The sequence below is a fragment of the Sceloporus occidentalis genome, unplaced genomic scaffold, assembly GCF_023333645.1.
Source record: "Sceloporus occidentalis isolate IW3139 unplaced genomic scaffold, rSceOcc1.0.p SCAF_4, whole genome shotgun sequence".
NCBI lineage: Eukaryota > Metazoa > Chordata > Lepidosauria > Squamata > Phrynosomatidae > Sceloporus > Sceloporus occidentalis.
The window spans coordinates 164,761,570-164,788,513 of record NW_028316984.1 but is presented as its reverse complement, the minus strand read 5'-3'; the positions used below and the strand labels follow the sequence as shown (position 1 = coordinate 164,788,513).

At 42.1% G+C, this 26,944-nt stretch overlaps 1 protein-coding gene across 3 annotated transcripts in view; it reads right to left on the bottom strand.

Annotated features, from left to right (window-relative positions):
- The window catches only part of GPATCH2L (G-patch domain containing 2 like), a 45,798-nt gene extending 24,592 nt beyond the window's left edge, over nucleotides 1–21,206 (bottom strand). For 2 of the 3 annotated variants that reach the window (XM_089522255.1, XM_089522257.1), the window contains exons 1-4: nucleotides 21,115–21,206; nucleotides 15,989–16,656; nucleotides 6,159–6,223; nucleotides 3,217–3,393 (exon numbers count right to left, since the gene is read on the bottom strand). In XM_089522255.1, the coding sequence (XP_089378381.1) occupies nucleotides 3,217–3,393; nucleotides 6,159–6,223; nucleotides 15,989–16,647 (901 nt within the window). In that variant the 5' untranslated portion in view covers nucleotides 16,648–16,656; nucleotides 21,115–21,206. The remainder of the gene's footprint in view (nucleotides 1–3,216; nucleotides 3,394–6,158; nucleotides 6,224–15,988; nucleotides 16,657–21,114) is intronic. The other variant, XM_089522256.1, reaches the window with a different exon arrangement.
- Nucleotides 21,207–26,944: the final 5,738 nt, after the last annotated feature.

Sequence of the window (26,944 nt, the reverse complement as noted above, 5' to 3'; positions counted from 1 at the left end):
ATACTATACATAACAATACATAATAAAACATAATACACACATAGTACACATAAAACCAAGACACAACAAACAGTGAAATACAAAAATAACTTCCCAACTATTTTACCTATTGTTAATTTAAAGTAATTACCCTGTTTCCCAAAAATAAGACACTGTCTTATATTTATTTTTCCTCAAGAAGACACACTATGGCTTATTTTCAGGGGATGTCTTATTTTTATTACCATATTTTCTGGTGTATAAGACAAATTTCTAACCCTGGAAAATCTTCTGAAATGTTGTGGGGCGTCTTATACGCCGGATGCAGAAACTTCCAAGCTAGACTGGTCACTGCATATGGTGGGGGGAGCTCAAAAACAGCCGCAGAGCTCCGCTCTGGACCCCACAACAAACTCCAACTCCCAGAATTCCATAGCAAAGAGCCAGACCTAAAGTTAACGTGTTGCCAAACCTCGTTATTTCTCCAGTGTGGATGCAGCCACAGTTCTCCTCCTCCTCCTCCTCCTCCTCCTCTTTCTCCCCCTGGATCCCATCCTCCATTTCATGCTCCTCGGCTTCACAGCAGCAGCAGAGCAATGCAAAGCTCGCAGCTGCACCATTTTGCAAGAAAAGCAAAGGCAAAGCAATGCAAAGCAATGGGGAAAGTGGAGCCAAAGCCTCTCCAAATGGGACGCGCAGGGCTGGGGCTGGAGGGGAGCCTCTTTTTTTACCCTGCCAAATCCTGGAAGGGGGGTAAAAAAAAAGAGGCCAGGCTTTTTTTTTTAAGCATCCTCCTCTGGCCCTTCTCTCTCACTCACTCATCTAGAAGGAAAGCCAAGAGATAGGGAAAGAGGGGAAAGGAGGGGGAAAGGGTGGATCTTTTATTTTTAAACCCCAGAGTGGGTTTTGTGGTGCTGCAAGGACCCACCTCAATGGCACAAAATAATGAGGATTTTGCACTAGAAAGGGAGGAAAGGGAGGCTGCATCCACACTGGAGAAATAACCCAGTTTGGTACCGCTTTAACTGCCCTGGCTCAAGGCTATGGAATTCTGGTAGTTGGAGTTTGTTGTGGGGTCTGCTCTGGGCCCACAACAAACTCCAACTCCCAGAATTCCATAGCCTTGAGCCAAAAAAGAGTTAAAGCGGTGCCAAACCGGGTTATTTATCCAGTGTGGAGGCAGCCTCCCTTTCCTCCCTTTCTAGTGCAAAATCCTCATTATTATTTGCGTGTCCCTGTTAGTGCTCTTGGACATCTCTGCGGCCTTCGATACCATCGACCATGGTATCCTTCTGGATCGCCTGGGGGAGTTGGGCATCGGGGGCACTGCCCTGCAGTGGTTCCGTTCCTACCTCTCAGGTAGATTCCAGATGGTGGAGCTGGGGGACTGTCGCTCCGATAAGAGGGCCCTTACATCTGAGGTCCCTCAGGGAGCGATTTTGTCCCCTATGCTATTCAACATTTACATGAAGCTGCTGGGAGAGATCATCCAGAGACACGGGGCGCGGTGTTATCAGTACGCTGATGACACCCAAATAGTCTTCTCTGTGTCTTCGACTGATGCAGTGACTAGGGAGGGCATCTCTCCGCTCAATGCCTGTCTGGAGTCGGTAATGGGCTGGATGAGGGAAAACAGACTCAGCCTGAATCCAGAGAAAACGGAAGTACTTGTGATAGGCTCCCCCAGTCCCAGAAAGGAAATTTGTCCACCTGTCCTGAATGGGGTCACGCTTCCCGTGAAGGACACAGTTCGCAGTCTGGGGGTGCTTCTGGACTCGTCGCTTCACCTGACTCCTCAGGTGGATACGACCGTCAGAGGTGCCTGTTATCAGCTTCGGCTGATATGCCAGTTGCGACCCTACCTGGGCCGGGGGGACCTTGAAACAGTGGTACATGCACTGGTAACCTCTCGACTCAATTTCTGTAATGCGCTCTACATGGGGCAACCCTTGTACCAAACTCGGAAGCTACAGTTGGTTCAGAATATGGCAGCAAGGCTGGTCACTGGTAGCTCCAGGGCCAGCCACATAACACCTATATTGAAAGATCTGCATTGGCTGCCAATTCGCTTCCGGGCGCAATACAAGGTGTTGGTTTTTACCTATAAAGCCCTAAATGGCTTGGGCCCAGAGTACTTGGAGGACCGCCTCTCCCCATATAATCCGCCCCGCACTCTCAGGTCAGGTGGGAGACAACTTTTGAGAGTTCCCAATGTGAGATATGCGGTGTCTGCGCATAGGGCTTTCTCTGCTTCGGCCCCGCAGACTTGGAACTCTCTCCCTGACAAGCTCTGCTCGGCCCTCTCCCTGGAGTCTTTTAGGAAAAACCTCAAGACTTACCTCTTTCGCCAAGCTTTCCCCCACGTGTCCTAATGCCATCCTTCACCTTGTGTATTGTGTGTATTGTAATGGTTGGAACTGCTTCCACTGTGTTTTTACTGGTTTTTAATTATTAGGATTGAATGATGGATTTTATAATTTTGTATTGTATTGTTTTAATATGGAGGGGACTCTGATTGTGTAATTTTGTATTTTTATTATTCTGTAAACCGCCGTGATCGAAGGAATGGCGGTATATAAATAAAATCTCATTCATTCATTCATTCATTCATTATTTCTCCAGTGTGGATACAACCCGAGTGTGCTGAGGGGGAAAAGACACCCCTCTCTGAGGCATCTCTTAGCCTTAACATGCGTTGGAAGAGGGGTAGTCTTATATGGCAAATATATGTCAAACTCTAACTTTTAACTGGAAAAGTTGGGGGTCGTCTTATACACCCAGTCATCTTATACGCCGGAAAATACGGTAAGTATGGTACAACAATCTATATTTATTCAAATATAGTTACGTCGTCTTCTTCTGGAACTTCATCATAACTCTCCAAGAATCATTAGCCCCAATATTTTTGCTCCCTTCCCTCCCCGTTCCGTTCCGTGCCATGCCTATCACTATGTCTTATTTTCGGGTATGGCTTATATTGCGCAAATGCTTAGAAATCCTGCTACGGCTTATTTTATGGGTATGTCTTATTTACAGGGAAACAGGGTATTACTTTTGTTTTTCCCTCTAATCATTCATCTCTCAACTCATATATGTTAGATGAATGGTAGTGTTACACTCAGCAAAGTTATATAAAACCTACTATGATGAACTCACCCATGTAGATTCATCAAAATTCACACATCTATTAATGTCTGGAGCTATTAATGTTTGCAACAATCCCTAAAATACCCTTACCTCTAGTAGCAGGCCGAGAGGGCAGAAGGAATGTTGGATCTGAGATTTTTTCAAGGTTGGAATCCATGTGTTCCATATCAGACTGACGATCAGTTCCCCATTTGGGCAGGAGGTTAGGGACTGTGAACCCTGAGACACATTCTCCCTCATAGAACCAGTCACTTTGCTCATCATCACCTAAGAGCAAACAAATAAACCAAAACGTTCAAACATCCCAATACCCTGGACTACCATTCTGCTACAAACTCAATATCTTTTTTAAGAAGAATATTCTTAATCTGATGTACCATGCTTACTCACATAGTTAGGATGAAGAGACAACCTTCTATTACATGTATTACATCATGCCTAAACATAATAGTTTTAGTGTTTCAAGGTGATCTTGTCCTTTATGTTTGAGGGCATAAACACACCGTCAAACTGTGAAGTTGTCTACAGTAAGAAATATTTTTAGAAACTGCACTGCATCACAATGTAATTAAAACAAGCGGACCAAAAAAACAAAAAACAAACCAGCAACCTTAAAATGTCCTTAACTAACAACTACACACACACAAGCGCACACACAATCCTTAAAGCAAATCACACTTAATACAATGTTAAAGAGTCATTTCAGACAATTTGTAAATATTTTCCCCTTACTACTATGAAATGGACTGAGAACAGCCTTGTTGCAGAACGATAATTGTTATTCTTTTTTTAAGCTACATGACTATGACACAACAATATACACATTTCAAAAGACAAGGAATAAATTGAAAAGTAAAAATTTTATGAAATGGTAGAACAACATGCACGCGCGCGCGCATGTGTGTGTGTGTGTTGAGTGCCTTCAAGTCATTTCCGACTTACGGTGATTCTATGGCAACCCTATCATGGAATTTTCTTGACAATATTTGTTGAGAGGAGGCTTGCCATTGCTTTCCCCTGAGGCTAAGAGCATGGGACTTACCCAAGAAAGATTTTCAGACTAGCACTTACCGTGGAGTAAGCGCTCGTAAATCGCTGCTAAAACACTGAGGAAGTGTGCGTGTTTGAAAGCCTGGCTGCTTCCTAAACATCAGGGAACTGTTGGCTCCTCTCCAGCATCCCTGAATTGTTCGGGGGGAGGCAATTTCCTCTGAACGGAAACTTTGCGTTCAGAGGAAATTGCCTCTCCCCGAACAATTCAGGGATGCTGGAGGGGAGCTAACGATTCTCTGGTTTTTAGGAAGTGCGCCAGGCTTTCACACACACACGCTACCTCAACTTTTGAGCAGAGATTTACCAGCGCTTAAGTGCCAGTCTGAAAATTTCCAAGGTCACCCAGCAGTTATCATGGTCGAGCAGAAATCGAACCCTGGTCTCTAGAGTTGTAGTCCACCAACACTCAAACCACTACACAATGCTGACTCTAGCAGAGGATATAGTACCCTTGCATGTGTTACTGTGTGTGAAATAGTGGTTTTTTAGCATTGTCAGTGCTTTCTAATACAGCAGGTAGGGAGAATTAAGCAGCAGAAAGGGAGAAACCCTTTTCACTGCTGGATGAGAATTTTTCAACAGCACTGTTTGGAAATTCACAAATTTCTTCCTAACAGTATGAGCTTCAGATTTTTAAAATTCAAATAAGGAAGAAAATATAACTAATAGGATTTGTCTGTTCAGGGAGAAAGTCTAGAATGCTTAGCTCTTAAAAGACTGTGTTTGAAACACTGCATATTTAACCTCATTTATGGTGTTAAGTTAGAACTACCACTTTTTTTTTCCTGACTGGCACCTCCCTTTTAACAATTACATGGAGGAAAGCACGATGTGATTCTCTGCATCTAGCAGCTCTTCTACACTGTAGAAATAAAGCAGTTTCACACCACTCTCATGGCTCTATCCTGTGGAATCCTGGGATTTGTAGGTTGGTGAGGCATTCAGCCTGGTCTGTAAGAGAGGTCTGGTGCCTCACCAAACTATAACTCCCAGGATCCCACAGAATAGAGTCATGGCAGTTAAAGTGGTGTATAACTGCTTTATTTCTGCAGTGTGGATAAACACTAGGAAAAGAAGTAACTATTGAATTTAGCCAGTACAGATAGATGGGAATTCAACACATTGTTTGTAAGAACTTATCAGTGTTTATAAATTTCTTCTTAACTAGGATGGAAAGAATCTGAGATTTCAAAAACATCTGAATCAGCAAAATGGATTCTTTTCTTCCCAATAAGAGAAATCTAAGCCATTACATACACTGATGCAGAGGGTACGTTTTCTAAGCCACAGAATTTGACAGATCTAGTTCAAGTACATACAAACAGTAAAATCTAGTTCCATAATTATCAAATTTCAAAGACGCAAAACAGATGCACTATATGACTGCAATATTTCATCTCTTTAGTCTGAACAAAACGTTTATCTCATTAACTCCTCCCTTGAGTTCTATATATTTTAACACCTTTCAGTACTTTGATTTTTAAAAAACGCATGCATCTCCCTCCCTTTCTCTGGCAACAGCGACCATTAATCACAGCTATTTTTGCCTATAATTCCAAATGCAAACTAAAGAACAGAGAGAAACACACACCTATTTTTATCTTTTGGTCCCACCACCCATACAGGCACATTTGGTAAGGACAAAACAGGCAGGTTTCATAGTTGTTGTTCCAAGACTGTGGAGTTCCATGCTGCAATAAGCACAAGTGGAACCCTTTCTGCTCTCTTTCCACTAGCAGACAAAGACATTTTTGTTTACTCAAACCTTTGAGTGTTAACTATATGATATAGGTCTTTAAACTGGGCTATGCTTTATTTTGTTCATTTTAAAAGTTTTACATTAATGTCTTTAATATGTTTAATAGCTTTTTAACTTTTGTGTTCCCATTTTTTATCTGTATTTTGTTTTAACTTATGAGTTGTGTTTAGTCCCACACTGGAAGTAAGGTGAGATATAAAATAAATTCATACACACATACCTTGGCGGCCTTCATCATTGGTGAAAAGACCAGTGTCACTGCTGCTGCACACACTGCTAGTTTCACTGGAAAGAGAATACAGCAAATTAAACACATGAATATTTGAAATGTAAACTTCACCAAAGCCCAACACTTCAAGGAGGGTTCCAATACTGCACAAAACCATAGTAGCTTAAGTCATCTCTACAGTTTGGATGCCAAAAGACACTAAAATGTGCAGCACCAGAGTGACCTATGAAGTCAGTTGAACATCACATATGGCAGAGATGAGCAGAATAACTGTTGATTGATCTCTGAATAATCAGCAGTAGATTGCCAATGATTTCCAATGCCTAAGTGATTAAAAATAACAGGAACAAAATTACTATCATAGCCTAACTCAACTTACTGCTTAAATGAAGACACCTTGGAATAAGGAGTGTTTTTTTGTCAGCAAGGTCTGTGAGCCACATCTGTAGAATTCAAAAACCAATTCCTAGCAACAGATTCCAACTGGTGGATCTTGGGTTCTATTAATATTAAAAAATTCTGCAACCCAAAAGCCTGTTCATCCTGACACAAAGTGAAGAAAAAATCAGTAATAAAGACATGAAATAAGTCTAAATGAAGGATTAAATTATTCAATACCAAATCTAAATGTAACGTTTAATGGTAGAATTAGAACACTTGTAAAGAAGAAACACTTCCACTGAAGAGACAAAAAGTCACATTTACATACAAGAAATACACACTCAGGAAGCACAACACTTTTCAGAATGCCACCTGTTTATGCAATATTTATTATTTTATTTATTTTATTTAGCAGTTACCTGCTGCCCTTCAGTTTAAAAGTTCAGAAAAAGTGGCCAGAATCCTGTTGGGGACTTTGCCTTTATAAATTGATTTTCATCTGTGGGAATTACAACTGAGCAGTTTCAAAACATGTCAATCCAGTAAGGGGCTGCTGTTACATGGGGGGAAAGGCAAAGTGAAAGATGCACACTGGGACACCAATTAGGTAAAGCCCAATGTACATCAAGATACCCTTGCTGGTATCCTGTTATACATCATCAAAATTCACTACCAGTGTTTCTTAACATCTTTGCTACATAGCTAAGTACTATATAGAGAGTTAGTTAATGCAGACTGTGTGTGATAGAGTATTTGACCAGTTTTCATAAAGAAATAAATTATGACATAACATTAGAACTTGTTGTTGTTGTTGTTATCTGCCCTTGAATCGATGATGACCCATAATAACCCTGTGGATGAGACATCTCCAAGACACTCTAGCCTCCACTGCTCAGCCTAGTTCCTGCAAAACCTTAGTAGAGTTCATCTATCTAGAATGTGACCTTCCTTTTTTTCTGCTTTCCCCCACTTTTCCTAGCATTATTGTTTTTTCCAATGAGGCATGCCTTCTCATATGTCCAAAGTACAACAGCCTCAGTTTTGTCATCTTGGCTTCCAGGGACACTTCTGCTTTGATCTGCTCTAGGACCCACTTGTTTGTCTTTAGAACTGCAAACAGCAAAAAAATGTGGGAGAATTTTTAAAATGAAGAATTAACAAAATAGAATCATAGAATCATAGAGTTGGAAGAGACCGCAAGGGCCATCCAGTCCAACCCCCTGCCATGCAGGAAATCCAGATCAAAGCATCGCCGACAGATGGCCATCCAGCCTCCGTTTGAAGACCTCCAAGGAGGGAGCCTCCACTACACTTCGAGGGAGTTTGTTCCACTGTCGAACAGCCCTTACTGTCAGGAAATTCCTCCTAATGTTGAGGTGGAATCTCTTTTCCTGCAGCTTGCATCCATTGCTCCAGGTCCTAGTCTCTGGAGCAGCAGAAAACAAGCTTGCTCCCTCCTCAATATGACATCCCTTCAAGTATTTAAATAGGGCTATCATATCACCTCTTAACCTTCTCTTCTCCAGGCTAAACATCCCCAGCTCCCTGAGTCGTTCCTCATAGGGCAAGGTTTCCAGACCTTCCACCATTTTAGTCGCCCTCCTTTGGACACACTCCAGTTTCTCAATGTCCTTTTTGAATTGTGGCGCCCAGAACTGGACACAATATTCCAGGTGAGGCCTGACCAGGTATGATAACATTAGTAGGCCTGGGCAAATAAAGAGGTCTTTGTTTAACACCAGAAAAATATTCAGACCTGATGTCTGAAATTCCTGTTTGGGGTGGGCATTCTATAAGCATGATGTGGCTACTGAAAATCCTTTCCAGTTTCTGTCTACTTCAGAATGTGATCAGAGAAGGGAGGGGGTGAGAACCAGACCATGGCCTCTGGCAAAGATAAGATTTAGTTTCATGAAAGAGAAGATGGTCCTCTAGAGCATAAGCTACTTAAGGATTAAGTGATCACCAGCACCTTGTATTGTGTCCAGATCTGGGAGGGCTGATTTGCTGTCCTTAGCCACTTCCAATTACCAACTACAGTCTACAATAGTAGTTTCCAGTTACAAACGACATGGTGAGGACAAAGTGTCTCCGCATTCTTTGGCACTGTACAACTGTAGAAGAATGAGCAAATGGAATGCCTTTACAGAAAAAATAATTATAGTGAATCATATATTCTCCTGAAGTAGTTCAAGCAATCTGTTAGAAGATAATTAGAGTATAAAGAAAATGAGCACAACTGATTGGGTGTTTGCAAGGAGAAATAAATGATGACATGAAACAAATTTCATGAGCAGAGGCAACATTACAGAATTTCTCAACCTTGCAGTCATTTCTTTCCTCTTACTGATGAAACCATGTTCTAACCAACAGCCTGATATTAAATCAGTTAACTAGAATAAAGAGACACCACTGACATAATCTTATGGATTTTTAAAAAAATATATTTTCACTTGGGGAGGTAAGGGAGAATTGAACTTTAGGCAGGATGATAATGAATTCATACCAGTGAATTTGATTATTTTTCAATTGACTTCCCTATCTTTAATTTTTACTTGGATACAAGTTATGTTTAGTTTCCAAACAGCATTTTTCTGGATATTTTATAGCTATTTTGAAGAAGTCAAGTAAACAACTGACAGCATGTCACATAACATTTCCTAGCAGACAATTTTTCTTTCGTTCACCTTCATAAAGTAATTTTGCAAAACAGATCTAAAATGCTGTAATGATAAGGAGTGTCTTTGTTTCTTGTTAATAAAATGAAAGACTATAATGGGAAAGAACCACAACCAAATGTAATAAACACAGGGTATAATCCCTGATCACAATATCTCACATGGTAATTAGTGAATAAAAGCAAGTATCAATGCAATTATTACCCCTTCCCCAACTAGAAGCGACCTACTGACTCAATGGGAACTTGTCAACAATCAACAACAAAAATGTACACTTTTGACAGTTCCACCAATTCAATGGCTTACTCTAATTAGAACAACAACTGGATTTAGGCTACATTTAGGCCAATTCTGTGGGGTGAATTTCTCTTCTACTTTTATGCCACATATGACTATTACAGGTTTATGTGATCAAATTGCCCCAGCACCACAACCAGTTGCTAAGATAGTAATTTCTGTGTCCTTATTTGCAAGGCTGCCACTTAGCCACAATGATACTGGATATCTTAAGTGACTATGTCTCTACATAACCTACCTCAGAGGATTTTTGAGGAGATACATCACCACTTTGAACAATTTAAATGAAGTTTGGGATAGAGATAGAACTAAATATAAGACGAATTATAATAACTGACTTTTTAATACCTCAATAACATTTAAATATAACAAAATCCAAAAATCAGCAATACCTTTAGTGGCCAACCAAAATGCATGAAATACATCATGCAAGCTTATGAAGCTTCACTGGATTTTTCATCAGGCAAAAATGTTTAAAATTATACAGAAGAAGAAAAGTGATGTTGTTAAGCCAAGCCTACAATTTGTCTCAGATGTTATGTCTGTTGTTAATTAAGATGGTCTAGATGGGATATCAATGCAGGCAGAGGCCGCTTCTCTTCTTGGATATGTGGGTACAAGGGACAAAGGGCAATAAAAAGGTAATAAAATTTGAGCCAGAATGGTGTAGCAGTTTGAGCACTGGACTACAAATCTGGAGACCAGGGTTCAAATCTCTACTTCACCACGGAAACCCACTGTGTGTGACCTTAAGAAAGTCACACTCTTTCAATCTTAGAGGGAAGCAAAAGGCAAACTCTTCTCTGAACTAATTTTGCCAAGAAAATCCCATGATGGGGTTGTCATATGCTGGAAATGACTTGAAGGCACACAAGAACAAGAACTACTACTACTAAAATTTCAGCTCCATTAGCAACAGAAACATAAATCTGCTTGAAGTCCAGGCTGCCCTGACCAGTGCAAAGTTTAAAAGTGACTGAGTCATAATTCTCTTTTGTTTATAAGAAAACTTTGAGGGGACAAAACCCTCTGTGAAGCAGTTAAGAGCGTAATTTGACCAACAGAAAATACCAGCTTTCCAAAAACAAGTTTTTTGCTTTGTTCTGCAGCTTTACAAAAAGATGACACATCTAATCTGCTGCTGCAATAAAAGGGGAGGGGACACAGAGCTTTGCATATGACGTTTTCTTCCCCCATCATTCTGGACTGTGTAACTGGCTGTCCAAAAGAAAACAATGTGTCTCTATACTCATATCAAAAACTGTCAAGGTAAAGATGATACAGGTATCTAGTATTAGACCTCTCAACTTCACCTTGGGACAGGATGGTGACACGATGGGTAACTCCTGCTAACCAAGTGGCTTACTACTTATCATTAAAAGTTATTTTAGAAAAACTAGAAATATTAGTCGATTGGTCAATGCCAGACTATCTGGCACTTTTTTCTACTGGAATATAAAACTATCTCTCTACCTAATATCAGGTCTGTATAGGCATACTGCAGTATATGTCTGCTCAATACATCTGGGTTCGATAAAAGTACAAGTTGAACTTATCACAAACTCTAGTGCAAGCAGTGGGCTCTGTAATTTGTATTAATTCCTCTAGGCTGTCTTTTGTAGTTTTCATTGAGAAGGTGCTACAAGTCCCATTACAAAATCTACTTTTGCAGCTACATTGGGCCCTTCTTATACGTGGGGGATCTGGTCTGGAACCACCCCCCAGTGTATAGGAAAAAACCACATACGGTGAAAGCCTATTTATTCTTATGGTGGCACGCTCATGGTGTGGCCACCATTTTGTCCTATGGGGCTTGCCGTACATGTAAGCTCAAAGCCGCGTACAGCAAGCTCGTGTATGGTGCCGCACGCTATATCACCATCTCAATTCTAAATTTGGTGTAGCCATGAAAAACAGCAGCACATGATTACATGGATACTGATAGAATCTTCTAGACAAGGTCTTCTTATTTTAGCTAGCTATCAGAGCATATAATGTCTATCATATCCTCGTCCATAGATATTTATAATGTCTGGCTTTTGAAGTACCATCAACTATCCAATTCCCCAAGATAAAACAGTGGAATAAATCTAAATGAATAAACTGCATAGCTCTTATAGGTCTGCAGAACTAGTCAGTCAAGTCTTCCAATCACAATTCCACACTAAAGATACATGCAAAGGAACCCCAATTCTTGCACACTGCACATATACATGGGAAAGCACAACAGCATTTAGTATAGACCAAGCAGTCCAGTAAGCACTGATTAATGACCTCCAGTTACAATGGAGGCTACTTACCTTAACCACAAAATAATGAATGATATTGATCCAACAAGCTACTGCTATAGAGAGTTATTGATCACCCAATCTTTGGCTAAAATGGCCCTCATTTAGCAGCCACAGTGTTGCAAACACCTGGAGCAAAGCATACTTATAATTAAATAGTTTGAAAGAGTTAAAGTGAGAGGTGATGGACAGATCCTAGCTCTCCTCCATTTAGTCCTGCTCTTGAGCTATTGTTTGTGTCAGGAAAGGTATTGATTTTCTATAAAAATAAGAAAACAAGAGGCACCGAGGGGCTACAGAAGGTCAGGCTGGACTGAAGGAGGAGGGGAACCTAAACACTCTGTCTCTGTCACTTGCCTTCTAGGAACAGAATTTTTTTTTTCTTTCTTTCCTGGGTGGCAACCTCTAACACATCAGATCAGCCAGACTCTCAAATGCCACTTCAGGCTATACTAAATACATTCCCATCAAAAGGGAAAGGAAGTGAGCTACAAAGAAGGAAACCAGTGGGCAGTCCAACAGCCTAGTATAAAACGAACTATGAAACACATCTACTAACAGGAACATTCAGCATGATATTTTAGTTGGAATGTAGCACTACAAGAAAAAGTCAATTAGGGTGGCTCTAGTGTCACAATGAACTACAATTCCCAGGATTCCCTAGCACTGAGCCAGGGCAATTAAGGCGATCTCGAACTGGATTATTTCTGCAGTGTTTTGGACCTAGGTGTACCAAGAAGAGGTTATATCATAAGCAGCTAAATCAAACCAAAGAAGCTGGATCAAATTGTTTGACTCTAGTAATAAAGATACATTTTTACTTTTTCTATGAACTTTAATTTTCCATAATTCTACTTATGTCTCTTCAAAAATATAGGAGCTTTACAAAATACATCATAAGTAGAGCTATTTTAGATGGCACAAAGTTTGGAGCTTCCTACGAAATAATTCATAGCAGACACCTTAGGACTCATTTCTAAGTAAACATGCACAGTATATATATGCAAGACCCCATTCATATTCACCCTGAAGATAACATATAACACTAGGACTGTAATCCAAAACATACAAGGTTTTACTTCTACAATTTTAACTAGCCACTCATTTTTAACAGCATGCCGACTAATCCTTCTACGTTAATATTGAGGTGATAACTCACCACAAATATGAAGGACACTTGCATATCAAAGGCTAGATCCAAGCTTCCAGCGAATGGAACTCATATCACAGTAGTGCCTGCTGAAAGAAGGGGTGGAAGCAATATTTGCCTTTAGCTCAGTCCTTCTATACCTCCCTGTGTGCCCTGAAAAGCTCACAAAAAGGGTATGAGAGGCAAAATGGGGAAAATATAAGGAGACCTTACATTTGTTAAGGACAATCTAAATCCAACCTTAAAGCAGAAACTATTTCTCTCCTGATCTGTGCCACTTAAACTTCACATATTTCTTCAATGTAATTGGTTAACTGAAACTGCCACCTCTCTACCATTTAACCATGGCATCAACATTGCACTAAAAAGGCAACAGAATCAGTAACATTTAAAATTAGCAGACTTCTGGCATCCAACTTATGCATTTAATACTTTACATCTTTTCATAGGCCAGATGCATGGTGTACAGGGAGAAATGTAAGCCATCAGTCAGAAGGAAGGAAAATGCAAGAAAAAGACTACAATAATTATGTTAAAATATAAAATGTAAAAATTCACAAAACTAAGTTGGTAACACAAATATCCTGGCACTGGTAACTTCACATCTATAGTGGGATGAAAGAAAGCTATCTTGATTCAGAACGTGTTGAGAAACTGTAGTTTAGCAGTTTCACACTAAAGTCTACTCTCTTGAAATGAACATTAGACAAAGGAAGCAAGGTACTGGGGAACTAAATATTCTAGATAATAACATTGGAACAGTAATTTTGTTTTGACACAGCTTTCACATTTTTAAACTCATACCTCTAAGGTTTTCAGTTAAAGAAGGAAAAGCAAATGAATAAGAGGATAACAATTAAGACCTTTACAGATTCCAGATGCAACTCTTGTAAAAATTTTAATTTTATATTGTTATCGTAGCTGAACTAATTATTAAATACATCTGTTCAAAGTTTTTATACCCTAATACCCAACTACTAGTGATGATGCTTGGCAAAGGAGAAGGCAGCAGGAAAACAGAAAGAACCCAATACAGATGGATAAACCTTGGGCCAAAACAGGCTGCAGAAATAATCCAGTTTGAGACCACTTTAACTGCCCTGGCTCAATGCTAGAGAATTCTGGGAACTGTAGTTTGTGAGATATTTAGCTTTCTCTGTTAGACAGCTCTGGTGTCACAACAAACTACAGTTCCCAAAATTCTCTAGTGCTAAACCAGGGCAGTTAAAGTGTTCACAAGATGGATTATTTCGGCAGTCTATTTTGGCCCCCAGTCAAGGAAGCCATGGGCTCTGATTTGCAGGACCTCACGAGGGCTATGGGTAACACAATGACTTGAAGGTCTCTTATTCATAGGGTCACCATAAACTGAAGTTTAACAACAGAAATTTGACTATTGAAATATTTCTCACAATGACAGGAGGATTAATACTCTCATCGGTTTATATGACTTGCTTTGTTATGGAGAAAGAACTGTGGCCTGTTACAGACTGCCAAAATAAAGCTGCTTTGGGTCTCTTTGGAGGCATGCTATTTAAATGATGCATGCATCCTAAGAATCTGGAAGCAGCACCAAAGCTGCACTCCAGTGCTTTGGAATGGAGTGTGGCTTTGGTGCAACCTCCGGACTCTTAGGACCCATGCATCATTTAAATAGCATGCCTCCAAAAAGACCCGAAGCAGCTTTATTAGGGCCAAAATACTCTGTAGCAAAAAGGTATCTTGTCCAGGTATTTCATCATTAAGCCACAATACATGTAAACCCAACCCAAACACTCAGCAAACTCCTGAATTAGAGGAGTCCAGAAACTCGGCAACAAGTTATAATTCAGCACTGATAAATGTATTAAGTTCAGGAACAAATAGAAAGTTAACAAAGTGTTTATACCAAGAGATGCACTTGCTCCTCAGATATCTAGCAGAAGTAGCAACCTAGGCACTGCTGTTGAGAAAATACACACTGCTGACCATAACTCAGTGGCAAAGCACATGCTTTTCATGCTGCAGGACCCAAGTTCAATCTCCAGCATTTCTACATAAGGTTGGAACACACTTCTCCCTGAGTTTCTGACAGTCACCATAGGAAATACTGAGTTAGATGGATCAGTGATCTCACTCCATATAAAACAGTATTGTATGTTCAAAGATGCAGTTTGAAATAGTATAATGTTTCAAACATTGTATACTGAAAAGTAGTTTGAACACACTATACTATCTTTAATACTTCCAAATGAATTGAAAGTCCCCTTTTGACATTTTCAAAACGTAAGAGCCACTTGTAAGGTGGAGCTCAGGGGAAATTGGATGGTCACTGATAAGCAAGGGGTGGAGCAGATGGCCGGAAGTGGGCCACTGCTTGCGGTCGCAAGTCATGCTGGCCAGGAGTCAGTTTAAGCTGACTCCTTTTTTTATCTGGTCCTTTGGACTGGAGGGTGGTGTTGGAACAGTTTCCAGCCGCTTTGGGGCAACAATGCTTAGCCATAAATTCCAATACCAAGAACACATTATATTTGTTTTAACAATTCATCTCAAATAAAGAGAGGAAGTCACATAGCAATCCTTCTATTCAGTTTTGTCAAACGTTCTCCCTTTGTAGGATTCATTCCACATGTTATATGAAACACTTTCCCACAGTTAAGCTTTTCTGCAGGAAATCTGTCCATGCACACAAGCTGGCAACTGGAAGTGTTACAGAAAAAAGTGGGAACGGTCACTCTCTTTCACACCCTTTTCAGGAAAAAAATGTTCTTACATGACATCCAAGACAGTGTGATGGATGCACTGTGATGGACAACAACAAGCAAGCCAGACTGATCAAGCTTGTTGTAGCTGTTCCTGGTCATACCTATCTGGCAAAACAGATTTTCTGCAAAGGGTCGTCGACAATGGATAGATACAGAGTTATCTTCCAAGAACAATAGTTCATGTCATACGAGTAAAAGCAGAACCAAAAGAACAGACAAAACTAGTTAGAGGAGAAACTAGCTACTTCTAAACCAGTGAAAAGGAAAGGTGGAGATATCTCACCATTCAGACATGTTTTCATCAGAGCCCTGCTTCTGTTCATCTGCTTCACACTCCATCCTCTCATTCCGCCCTCCCTTGTTGAGGAAGGCCCTAGTCTCTGCTGAGTCACACAATCCGTGAGTGGATGAAGTCCAAGGAGCATTTTCCTTCCAACGGGACAAGCGTTGCTTCTTAGCAGACTTGAACCTGCAACCCTTTTCATAACTCCATTCTGATACTCTGAGTTTCTGCTGAAGACTAGCAGCTACCTCTGACGTCATACGCTTAACTTTTCGGCGGCGCCTCAATGGTCGGCAAGGTGCATTCTCAGTGAATGAGTCGGACTCATGCCATGAGTGCGGCTTACTCTTAACAGTGGCACTGAGTGCTGGATGACATTTGGATCCTGCCATGTCATCCGAGTCACTGAAGTTGGCAGTCAGCACCTCCCGACAGTCCTCCACTACTTCATCTAGACTGGATTCAGAGGCACCACTGTAGCAACAAGCATGCTCAGCTTGGTGTGTGAGGTCTGAGCGCCGCTTGCGTCCCCGCCTCTTGCGAAGCTGTCGACGCTGCTGTCTTGGGCTGAGAGTCATTTCTTCCCACAATTCATCCAGCTTGTTTTGCTCAGATGTCTGCTCAAGGGCTGAGGCCAAATCATGTACCAACTCATCCATGGGCAAAATCTATCAACAGAATTATATAAAGAATTAACCCACAGCCATTATGTTAGCAGATCAAATCCATATCACCTATCTTCAAACTATCCAGTCTAACTACTGAACTCTTTTGGAAAACTATCACAAATTCTGATTGCCATTTTTCTAGAGATATACTTCATCTGTACACCTAAGTGGTCTTTTTTGCATGCTCCATGGCCACTTTCCTGCTTATGAGGACCTGAAGAAATAAGACTACAACTAATGAAAACTCATTTGAAAAGGAAATTTTGTTTTGCCAGTTTAGAGTAAATAGGAAGTGTCATGGAACTACTGTGAATTCTCTAATTAGTTTAAGCTACACAGGATCCCTCAACAAACTCTAGGGTGACAATTGTGTGAGTAGTTGCAAAACCCACCACAACTTAATATCCAATCACTATGTTTCATTTTCTCAGAAAGTCTATATATAGATGTGAAGACATGGGAGAAAAATCTCCCTCAGCCTGTGGGGAGGACAGAAAAAGGTGTCCTTGCCCCAGGCCTTCAGCTCTCCATCCACACAATAATTTCCAGACTGCAGTTCCTGCCTCTCAACATAACTACCTTAATGGATTGTTGGAGAAAATAAGAAGAGGGAGAGAGATAAGAATGTGCATCATTCTGAATTTCTTGGAGGCAAAAGGATGAAAATGCATCAAATGGTAATATTTAAATGGCCTGGCATCCCCAAAGCCTTTAAAATAATTTTGGACACCAGATATGAAATGTAAGAGGTCATACGTGTAGCATGTACATGCTACAAGAGAAAAGAGGGACTAGCCAAACTTATAATGAAAGGGCTCATTTGTTAAATATATATATACAATGGGCCCTCCTTATACGCGGATTTGCCATGCACGGATTTGAGCATCCACGGATGGCAAACCCATAGTGTCCCCAATGACGCGAGCCACCATTGGCCACAAAAGTCCCTCCCCTCCCCCCCTCTTTCCCTTCCTTCTTCTTTCCTTCCTTCCCTTCCTGCCTCCCTCCCTCATTCCTTCCCTTTCTGCTTATCTCCTCCTCACCGCCACCACGGAACCTCATCTTTGCCACTACCGCTGCTTCAGCCTCCTCGCCGCCGCAGGAAAGGCCAGGTGGTGGTGTTGGAGGCCAAGAGGCCTCCAGGCTGCCACCCAGCCCTTCCGTGGCGGTGAGGAGGACGAGGCTTGGCCTCCAGCACTGCCACCTGGCCTCCTCACTACCTCTGCAGAAGGGCCAGGTGGCAGCCTGGAGGCCTTTTGGCCTCCAACACCACCACCAGGCCTTTTCCGTGGCAGCAGCAGCGGCAAGGAGGACAAGGCAGCAAGGAGGTCAGGTGGCAGTGCTGGAGGCCTTGAAGGCCTCTGGTGCTGCTGCTCCGCCTCTTCACCGCCTCTGCGGGAGGGCCAGGTGGCAGTGCTGGGGGCATCTTGGCCTTGGAGTCGGTGAGGAGGCGGAGCAGCAACGCCAGCCCAGAGGCCTTCAAGGCCTCCAGCACCACATCCCGGCCTCCTCGCCACTGCCATCCAGCTCTTCATGGCAGCGGCAAGGAGGCCGAGGCAGTGAGGAGACCGGGTGGCAGTGCTGGAGGCCAAGCCTTGTCCTTCTCGCCACTTCCACCACCACTGCAGATGGGCCGGGTGGCGGCCTGGAGGACAAGGCTTGGCCAAAGCAGCGAGGGCAAAGCAGCGGTGAGGACGAAGTTCCATGGCGGCAGTGAGGAGGAGGTAAGCATGGGGGGAAGGAATTAGGGAGGGAGGGAGGGAGGGAGGGAGAGGAGGAGGAGGAGAGGGACTTTTGTCCCCAATGGCAGCGCTCATGCACGCGCACTGTCATTGGGGACAATGGGACTTGAGCATACTCGGATTTTGGTATGCGCAGGGGGTCCAGAACGGATACCCCACATATATCAAGGGCCTACTGTATATTAGGTTTGCAACATTTTCTTTTCAAACCATAATCGGCCTAAGACCAGACAACTTCTTGTTCTTCTATTCACTCATGGCACCAGGATGGCAGGGCATCCCTTTTACTGTTCTCCTTAAAAACACTGACACAGTTCTAATCCCAGCTGTTTTGTTGTTCTTGTTGTTGCTATGTGCCTTCAAGTTGTTTCTGATTTATGGCAAATGTATCATGGAGGTTTCTTGGCAAGATTTGTTCAGAGGTTTGCCACAGAGGCTGAGAGCATGTGACTTGCCCAAGGTCACCCAATGAGTTTCATGGACAAGCTGGGAATTGAACCCTGGTCTCCAGAGTCACAGTCCAACACTTAAACCACTATGCCATGGTGACTATAACACTTAAACTACTATGCTGCCCCCAGCTCCAGACCACTTATTTTAAGGAAGTGTGTAGCTCAGGCATAGAGTACATGCTTGAATTTGAACCCCTGCTTTCTTTAATCAGGCAGCCTACAACCCCATAGCCCTAATACCTCTCAGATAGACTAGTGAATGGAGGAAAATGGCAATAGGGTCCTGCTCCCCATATTCCAGAGACAGGCACCATATTTGTGCCCAATGGCTACAGAGATCTCCTCCTTTCCTGGAACTTCACCAAGGACCAGCACTGGTCAAGAGACCACCACTTTGAGCAGCCCTGAGCCAGACAAATATTGTGCTGGACAGGATGACAATCTGTCCCTAGGTAAAGTGACCAGAGGTCCTTCTTTATCAAGGGCATGCCGTATATTTCAGCCTTCTGTCCAGGAGGAATTCCAAAATGTCATCCATTTTGAGCATAATTAAGAAGCATGAATTTACATTTATATGAGTGTTTTTAGCTTTTTAACCATTTTGCAGTGCCCAGCCCTACCCTGCAGTGAGGACATCTGGTCACCATGACTCTAAGTATCAGGCAAAGGGATCTTGTAGCGCTTTTGGGACCAATTGAAAGAGAGCAGCTGGTAGCATAAGCTCTCCCAGACTTTGAGCATTTGCATCTGAGGAAGTAGACTCAAGTCTACCAACTTCTTTCAGTTGGTCTAAAAGATGGTGATGCAAGATCCCTTTGCAGGCTGATTTTCCAGACTAACACAGCTGTGTCTTTGAATCCTACCGTCTGTATAGAGTTCTACTTTCCTTGGCATTGACTGGTGCTGATGGGAGTCATGGGCCCAAACCTCTGGAAAGTAAAAGATTCCCCCAACCCACATTAAAAAATACAAACATATTTTTCTATTATGGCTCATTGTCTTTACCTAACAGAGAACCAGTGCGGCATAGCAGTTTGAGTGTTGGACTATGACTCTCGAGACCACGGTTTGAATCCCTGTTTGGCTATGAAACCCACTGGTGAACTTGGCCAAGTCACACACTGTCAGCCTCGGGGGAAAGCAATGCCAACCCTCTTCGGAACAAACCTTGCCAAGAAAACCCCATAACAGCTTCGCCTTAGGGTCACCATAAGCTGGAAATGAAGGCACCCAACAAAAACAGTAGACAGCTAGTGTGGTGTAGCAGTCTGAATTTTGAACTGTGACTTTGGAGACCAGGGTTCGATTCTCAGCCCCACCATAAAAACCACTCTCTCAGCCTCAGAGGACAGCAATGGCACACCTCCTCTGAACACATCTTGCCAAGAAACTCCCACGATGGCTTCTCCTAAAGGTCACCATAAGTTGGAAACTCACTGTGGGCAAGTGACATTCTCTCAGCCTCAGGGGTTGTAATAGTAATCCCCCTCTGAGGAAACCTAGAATCACAGAATTGGAAGAGACCGGCCTCTGATTAAAGACCTCCAAGGAGGGAGACTCCACCACTCTCCACTGTCAAACAGCCCTCACTCTCAGGAAGTTCCTCCTAATGTTGAGGCGGAATCTCTTCTCCTGTAACTGCCATCCATTGCTCTGTATCCTATTCTCTGGAGCAGCAGAAAACAAGCTTGCTCCCTCCTCAATATGACATCCCTTCAAATACTTAAACAGGGCTGTCATATCACCTCTTAACCTTCTTTTCTCCAGGCTAAACATCCCCAGCTCCCTAATTCGTTCCTCATAAGGCAAGGTTTCCAGACCCTTCACCATTTTAGTCGCCCTCCTTTGTACAGCTCCAGTTTCTCAACATCCTTTTTAAATTGTGGCGCCCAGAACTGAACACAGTATTCCAGGTGGGGCCTGACCAAAGCAGAATACAGTGGCACTATGACTTCTCTTGATCTAGACACTATACTTTTATTGATCCAGCCTAGAATCGCATTGGCCTTGTTAGCTGCCGCATCACAACCTGGCCAAGGAAACCCCATGACAGCGTCGCCATGAGTCGGTGTGTACTGGGAAGGCACCCAAAACACACTCATACAGAGAGAGAGAGCACCGTTTCCGGAGTGCCTTCCCCTCCTCCCCCTCCTCCTCCTCCGGCGAGGCCACCGCCATCTCTTCCCAAGGCCAGCCCTGGAGGGCCTTGAGCTGCTCAAGGGGAAAGGCGGCCTGGGCCTCCTCTCTCTCTCCCCGGCGCTCACCCGGGTCCCGCGGCGTCCGCTCAGGCCTCATCCAACCGCCGCCGCCTAGGCCTCTCGGGCGGCGAAACTCACCCAGTGGCTTCCCAAACGGCACTTCCGGTCCTGGGAGGGAGAGGGGAGGGGGAGCAAGGCCTCCTCTTCCGGCCGCGTGACGTCACGGGTCGCCTGGGGGCGGGGCTTGTCCCTGCGAGGAGGAGGAGGAGGCGGCGCTGAGGGAGGAACCGCCGCCGACGTCGCTGCTCTGGCCCTGGGCGCCCTTCATCATAACAATGGTGGAAAGTGTCAGCTTTGTTGTTGTTTTGTTGTTACTGCTGTTCCTGTGTGCCTTTAATAGTAATAGTAGTAATAATAATAGTAATAATAATAGAAAACTGTTGGCATTATAGTTCTGTTGTTGTTATTCAAGGCATGCAAGAAGAAGGAAGCTGAGAGTTATTATTATTATTATTATTATTGAAGGCACACAGGAACAACAACAAAGCTCACGGTTTCTGTTATAACAGTCAACATACAGACAATCCCCCTTAAAGCACACATCAGCTAAACACACAATTTGAAAAGAGAAATAAGACATACAAGTATTGAAGCAATCCACATTCAAAATCCATTACAGTTAAAATTACAATTAAAATCTCTCTCTCTCTCTCTCTCTCTCTCTCTATATATATATATATATATATATAAAATTAAGCATTAGTTATAAAGCGCTGTAAATTTACACAGCACTGTACCTGCGACCCATTAAAACAGATCAAATAAACCTGCCTATGGCGTACATTCTACGAAAATAATTAAACATTAATACATCTTAACATTCAAATAATAAAATATAGCAGACAACAAATTAAAATAACATTCAGGTTTTATATATACTGGTATATATGTGGTAATAGGGAGAAAGAGAGAATTTATGTATTGCCTCTCAGCCCCAAAAGGCTCCTGAGGTGATTATTTATCGGAAGAAGCCTGCAGTCCTATGGCAAGACATACTTGAGGGACCTATATGCCCTATAGACACCAGATCCAGTCAGACTTTGGAAGCTATACGGTTGCATCTACACTACAGAATGAATGCAGTTTGACTCTGCTTCACCTGCCATGGCTCCATGCTATGGGGAAATTAACTTCTTAGTCAGTGGACATACAGGGAAATTGTTGGTTTATTGATAGATAGGCTTTTCTTGATGGGATTGCATTGAAAGGGAGAATACAGACTTGTTATCTCTCAGGGCATAGCTCAGATTAGAGCTGCTTCATAATAGCATGCTTTCCATGTAGGTGATTAATCTCACGTCAGAGGCTTCTAATCAGATGCATGTTCAAACATGTCATGAGAACAGCTCATAAGTTATCTCTTGCCTGGCAGCTGAATAAATGCAACATGCTTTCCAGGCAGCTGGGTTCATGAGGAGCTTGTGGGTCAATTTACTTAGTTGGTGGAACAACCTTGAGCAATCCTAGGCATTCACGCTCTCATCAGCTACATAGTATAAAGGGTACCGCTTTGGGGCAGAGTGAAACACAACCACATCTTACCACTAGTACATAGCAACCATTAGAATTACACCAATGACCTGTTTTTTCTACCATGAACACGACCATGACTCTCCATTGTGCAATGCCCTGCCATGCCCTTTCTAGGTTACAAGAGCCTTACTTTAGATGGCTAGTGGTTCTGTCCCAGGTTATAGGGCAAGAGTGTACTTCTCCAACCTGGTGTTTATGCCTCAAAATCTAAATCCAGTCCATGCATTCTGATTTTGTTTACACGGTACATTTCAATATCTATTCATTTAACAAATTGTAGAAGCATCACATTTTACCTAGGAATCATGTCAAGAGACCTATCATTCTGTCCCTAAGCTTCAGTTCACCCACATGAGTTACTGGTGTATACAACTGTCTTACCACAGGTTATGAAAACAGCAGTGGGTAGTTCTCTGACTTCCTAGCTTTGCGCAAATTGGTTTTTTCCCTCCCATATTGAAGTTCTGACAGTTTTGTACTGGTTCACTTAAGATTTGAGCTTTGACAAATCCTTTGGTTGGAGCCTCTATTCCTTTCTTGACAGATGATTAGTGGAAGCTGCAGCCATAGTAGTCATAAATTAGGTAATGTACATTTCTATTTTGTTGTGACTCAAAATATAAATTCATATATTTAGAAATGGGTTGGGGACATCAGAACACTTGTACTTGCTTTAACTAAGCATGCATAGGACTACAGTTACAGTTGGCTGAAAACGGACAGAATACAAAAAGTCCAGCTTTATAGTAGAAATTAAAGATGTGCATAATTGTAGGTTATATTCAGAGGAAGGCAATGGCAAAGCATCTCTGAGTATTCCTTCTGTGTCATGGGATAGCCATCAGTCAACAGGTGACTTGAAAGCGCACACACACACACACATCTGCAAGACAAATGCTCGCTCAGAAATCAGCCATTGTTTGCCTACCATATTCCAGGCGGTCTCTGCCTTTTTTAAAAAGCAATATGAATAGTAATGCATTTACATGTTAATTAATCTCTTTAATTAAAACACAGAGACCTTTTTAAAAAATAGCAATATCTTCTGGAAACGGGTGTAGGTTGTGCAACATTTCTGGTGCTTCCCGGAAGGTGGGAAGATATACAATGCAGTCCATAGAATCATAGAACCATAGAGTTGGAAGAGACCGCCAGGGCCATCCAGTCCAACCTCCTGCCATGCAGGAAATCCAAATCAAAGCCTCCCTGACAGATGGCCATCCAGCCTCTGTTTAAAGACCTCCAAAGAAGGAGACACCGCCACACTCCAAGGGAGTTTGTTCCACTGTCAGCTTTTGTTTCGAACCTGAGAAGTATTTCTTTATTTCGTGAGTTCAGCTCTGGCTTGGAACAAGTACCTTTGGACTGAGTGCAAAGTGCTTTCAGAACCACTCTACATGATTTTCAGCATCTTTCCCTGATGAAGAATCCAGTGTGCTCCTGAAGCTAGTGCAATGCATTTCTGAATGGTTGGACTAATAAAGGTATCACCACAGTAGGTATTTTAAATTTGGTCTTAAAAGTTTTACACTCCCCCACCAACCAACTTGTGCCAGATCCAAAGAAGGATGCTCACCTTCCCTTCTTTTGTTTATCACTGGAACGTTAGTTGTATGAGAAACAAAGATAAGAGATGATAAAAGGACTGTACAGGAAAGGTTACAGTTATAAAATGAAAGCATTCACAGATGATCTGATGATAATACTGATTGATCCTTTAGCTAACATCGATACATTGCTGGAAATAATAGAAGAATGTAGAGAAATATCAGGTTTTTTAATTATTTTAAAAAAAACAAGATATAACAAAAAATATGAGGAAAGAGGAAAAGACAAAATTGATACATCAAGCATGGTTCAGCATAGAGAAGAAATTATAGGTATTACAATCCCAGATAAAATGCCTGTTATTTCATGATAACTATGCAAAGGAATGTAACCAAGTCAAGCAAAACCTTCAGGGATGGAGCAAACTTAAGTTATCTCTATTGGGATGAATATCAACTATCAAGATGAGTGTGCTGCCAAAAAAGCCGTTTCTTTTTCAGACCATTCCATTATTGTTGAATGTCAAGCCTTTTAAAATTGGCAGAAGGATTTGTCGAAATACATATGGCAAAAGTAGAAACCAAGGATCAGATTTAAGGCACATCAGGATGATTGGCAGAGAGGCAGTTTGGAATTACCAGACTTTAATTTTTTACTTTTCAGATTGTTCCTTAGTCTTGCTTAAAGACTGGATTATGTGAAAAAAATGAAACAATGGCCTGTTACAGACTGCCAAAATAAAGCTGCTTCGGGTCTCTTTGGAGGTATGCTATTTAAATGATGCATGGGTCTTAAGAGTCCGGAGGTCGCGCCAAAGCCACACTCCATTCCTAAGCACTGGAGTGCAGCTTAGGTGCAGCTTCTGGATTCTTAGGATGCATGCACCATTTAAACAGCATATCTCCAAAGAGACCCGAAGCAGCTTTATTTTGGCAGTCTGTAACAGGCCAATGTTAAATGTAGAAGAACAAAACTTGAGGCATGGTTGGCACAGATACCTCCACTAGTGTGATTGAACTAAAGTTAATGTAGACAGAATTCAACAACAGTTATGTTTAAAAAGCCATTTTGAGGATCTGGTCTAAAAACAAACCCGGATTATGCCCGAAATTACCATTATGGATATCTCCATAAGAAGCCTTTTATAAAATTGCAGGGGGTGGTGGAAAGGAAGGGTCATCAATATAGATTTCAGCTCAGCTAAATTTTAAACGGAACATGTATAAGAAATGGAAAAATGGGGAAATCACCAAAGAGGAATTCAAACAAATAGCTAGCATGTGTAGAGATAAGGTCAGAAAAGCCAAAGCACAGAATTAACTCAGGCTTGCTAGAGAGGTTAAGAACAACAAAAAGGGCTTTTTTGGATATGTCCACAGCAAAAGGAAGAAAAAGGAAACGGTAGAGCCACTGCATGGAGAAGATGGCAAAATGCTAACAGGGGACAGAGAAATGGCAGAATTACTCAACATTTTCTTTGCCTCGATGTTCTCAGAAAAGGCAAAGGATGCTCAACCTGAGGATAATGGAACAGAGGACAGAATATGGGAATTTCAGCACAGAATAATTAAAGAGATAGTACAGGAATATCTGGTTAATCTAAATGAATTTAAGTCTCCAGGACCAGATGAACTACATCCAAGGGTATTAAAAGAACTGGCAAATGTAATATTGGAGCCATTGGCAATAATCTTTGAAAACTCCTGGAGAACAGGAGAAGTCCCAGCAGACTGGAGGAGGGCAAACGTTGTCCCCATCTTCAAAAAGGGGAAGAAAGAGGATCCCAACAATTATCGTCCAGATAGTCTGACATCAATACCAGGAAAGATTCTGGAGCAGATAATTAAACTGAGAGTCTGTGAACATCTAGAAGGCAATGCCATAATCACACAAAGTCAACATGGGTTTCAGAGAAAGAAGTCATGCCAGACAAACCTGATCTCTTTTTCTGATAAAATTACCAGCTTGGTAGATGAAGGGAATGCTGTGGATATCGTATATCTTGATTTCAGTAAGGCTTTTGAGAAAGTTCCCCATGACATTCTTGTAAACAAGCTTGTAAAATGTGGGCTAGACAAGGCAACTGTTACGTGAATTTGTAATTGGTTGACCGGACGAACCCAAAGGGTGCTCAACAATGGCACTTTTTCATCCTGGAGAGAAGTGACCAGTGGGGTCCCACAGGGCTCTGTCCTGGGCCAAGTGTTATTCAACATCTTTATCAATGACCTGGATGACAGAATTGGGAGCATACTTATCAAATTTGCAGATGACACCAAATTAGGAGGAATAGCTAATACTCCAGAGGACAGGATCAACATTCAAAACGACCTGAATAGACTAGAAAGCTGGGCCACAGCTAACAAAATGAAATTCAACAGGGAGAAATGTAAAGTACTGCACTTAAGGTGAAAAAATGAAATGCACAGATATAGGATGGGGGACACCTGGCTTAAGGAGACAACATGTGAAAGGGATCTATGAGTCCAAGTAGACCACAAGTGAGTGAACAGTGCGATGCGGCAGCTAACAAGGCCAATGCGATTTTAGGCTGCATCAATAGAAGTATAGTGTCTAGATCAAGGGAAGTAATAGTGCCACTATATTCTGCTCTGGTCAGGCGCCACCTGGAATACTGTGTCCAGTTCTGGGCCCCACAATTCAAAAAGGACATTGAGAAACTGGAGCGTGTCCAAAGGAGGGTGACTAAAATGCTGGAGGGTCTGGAAACCAAGCCCTATGAGGAACGCCTTAG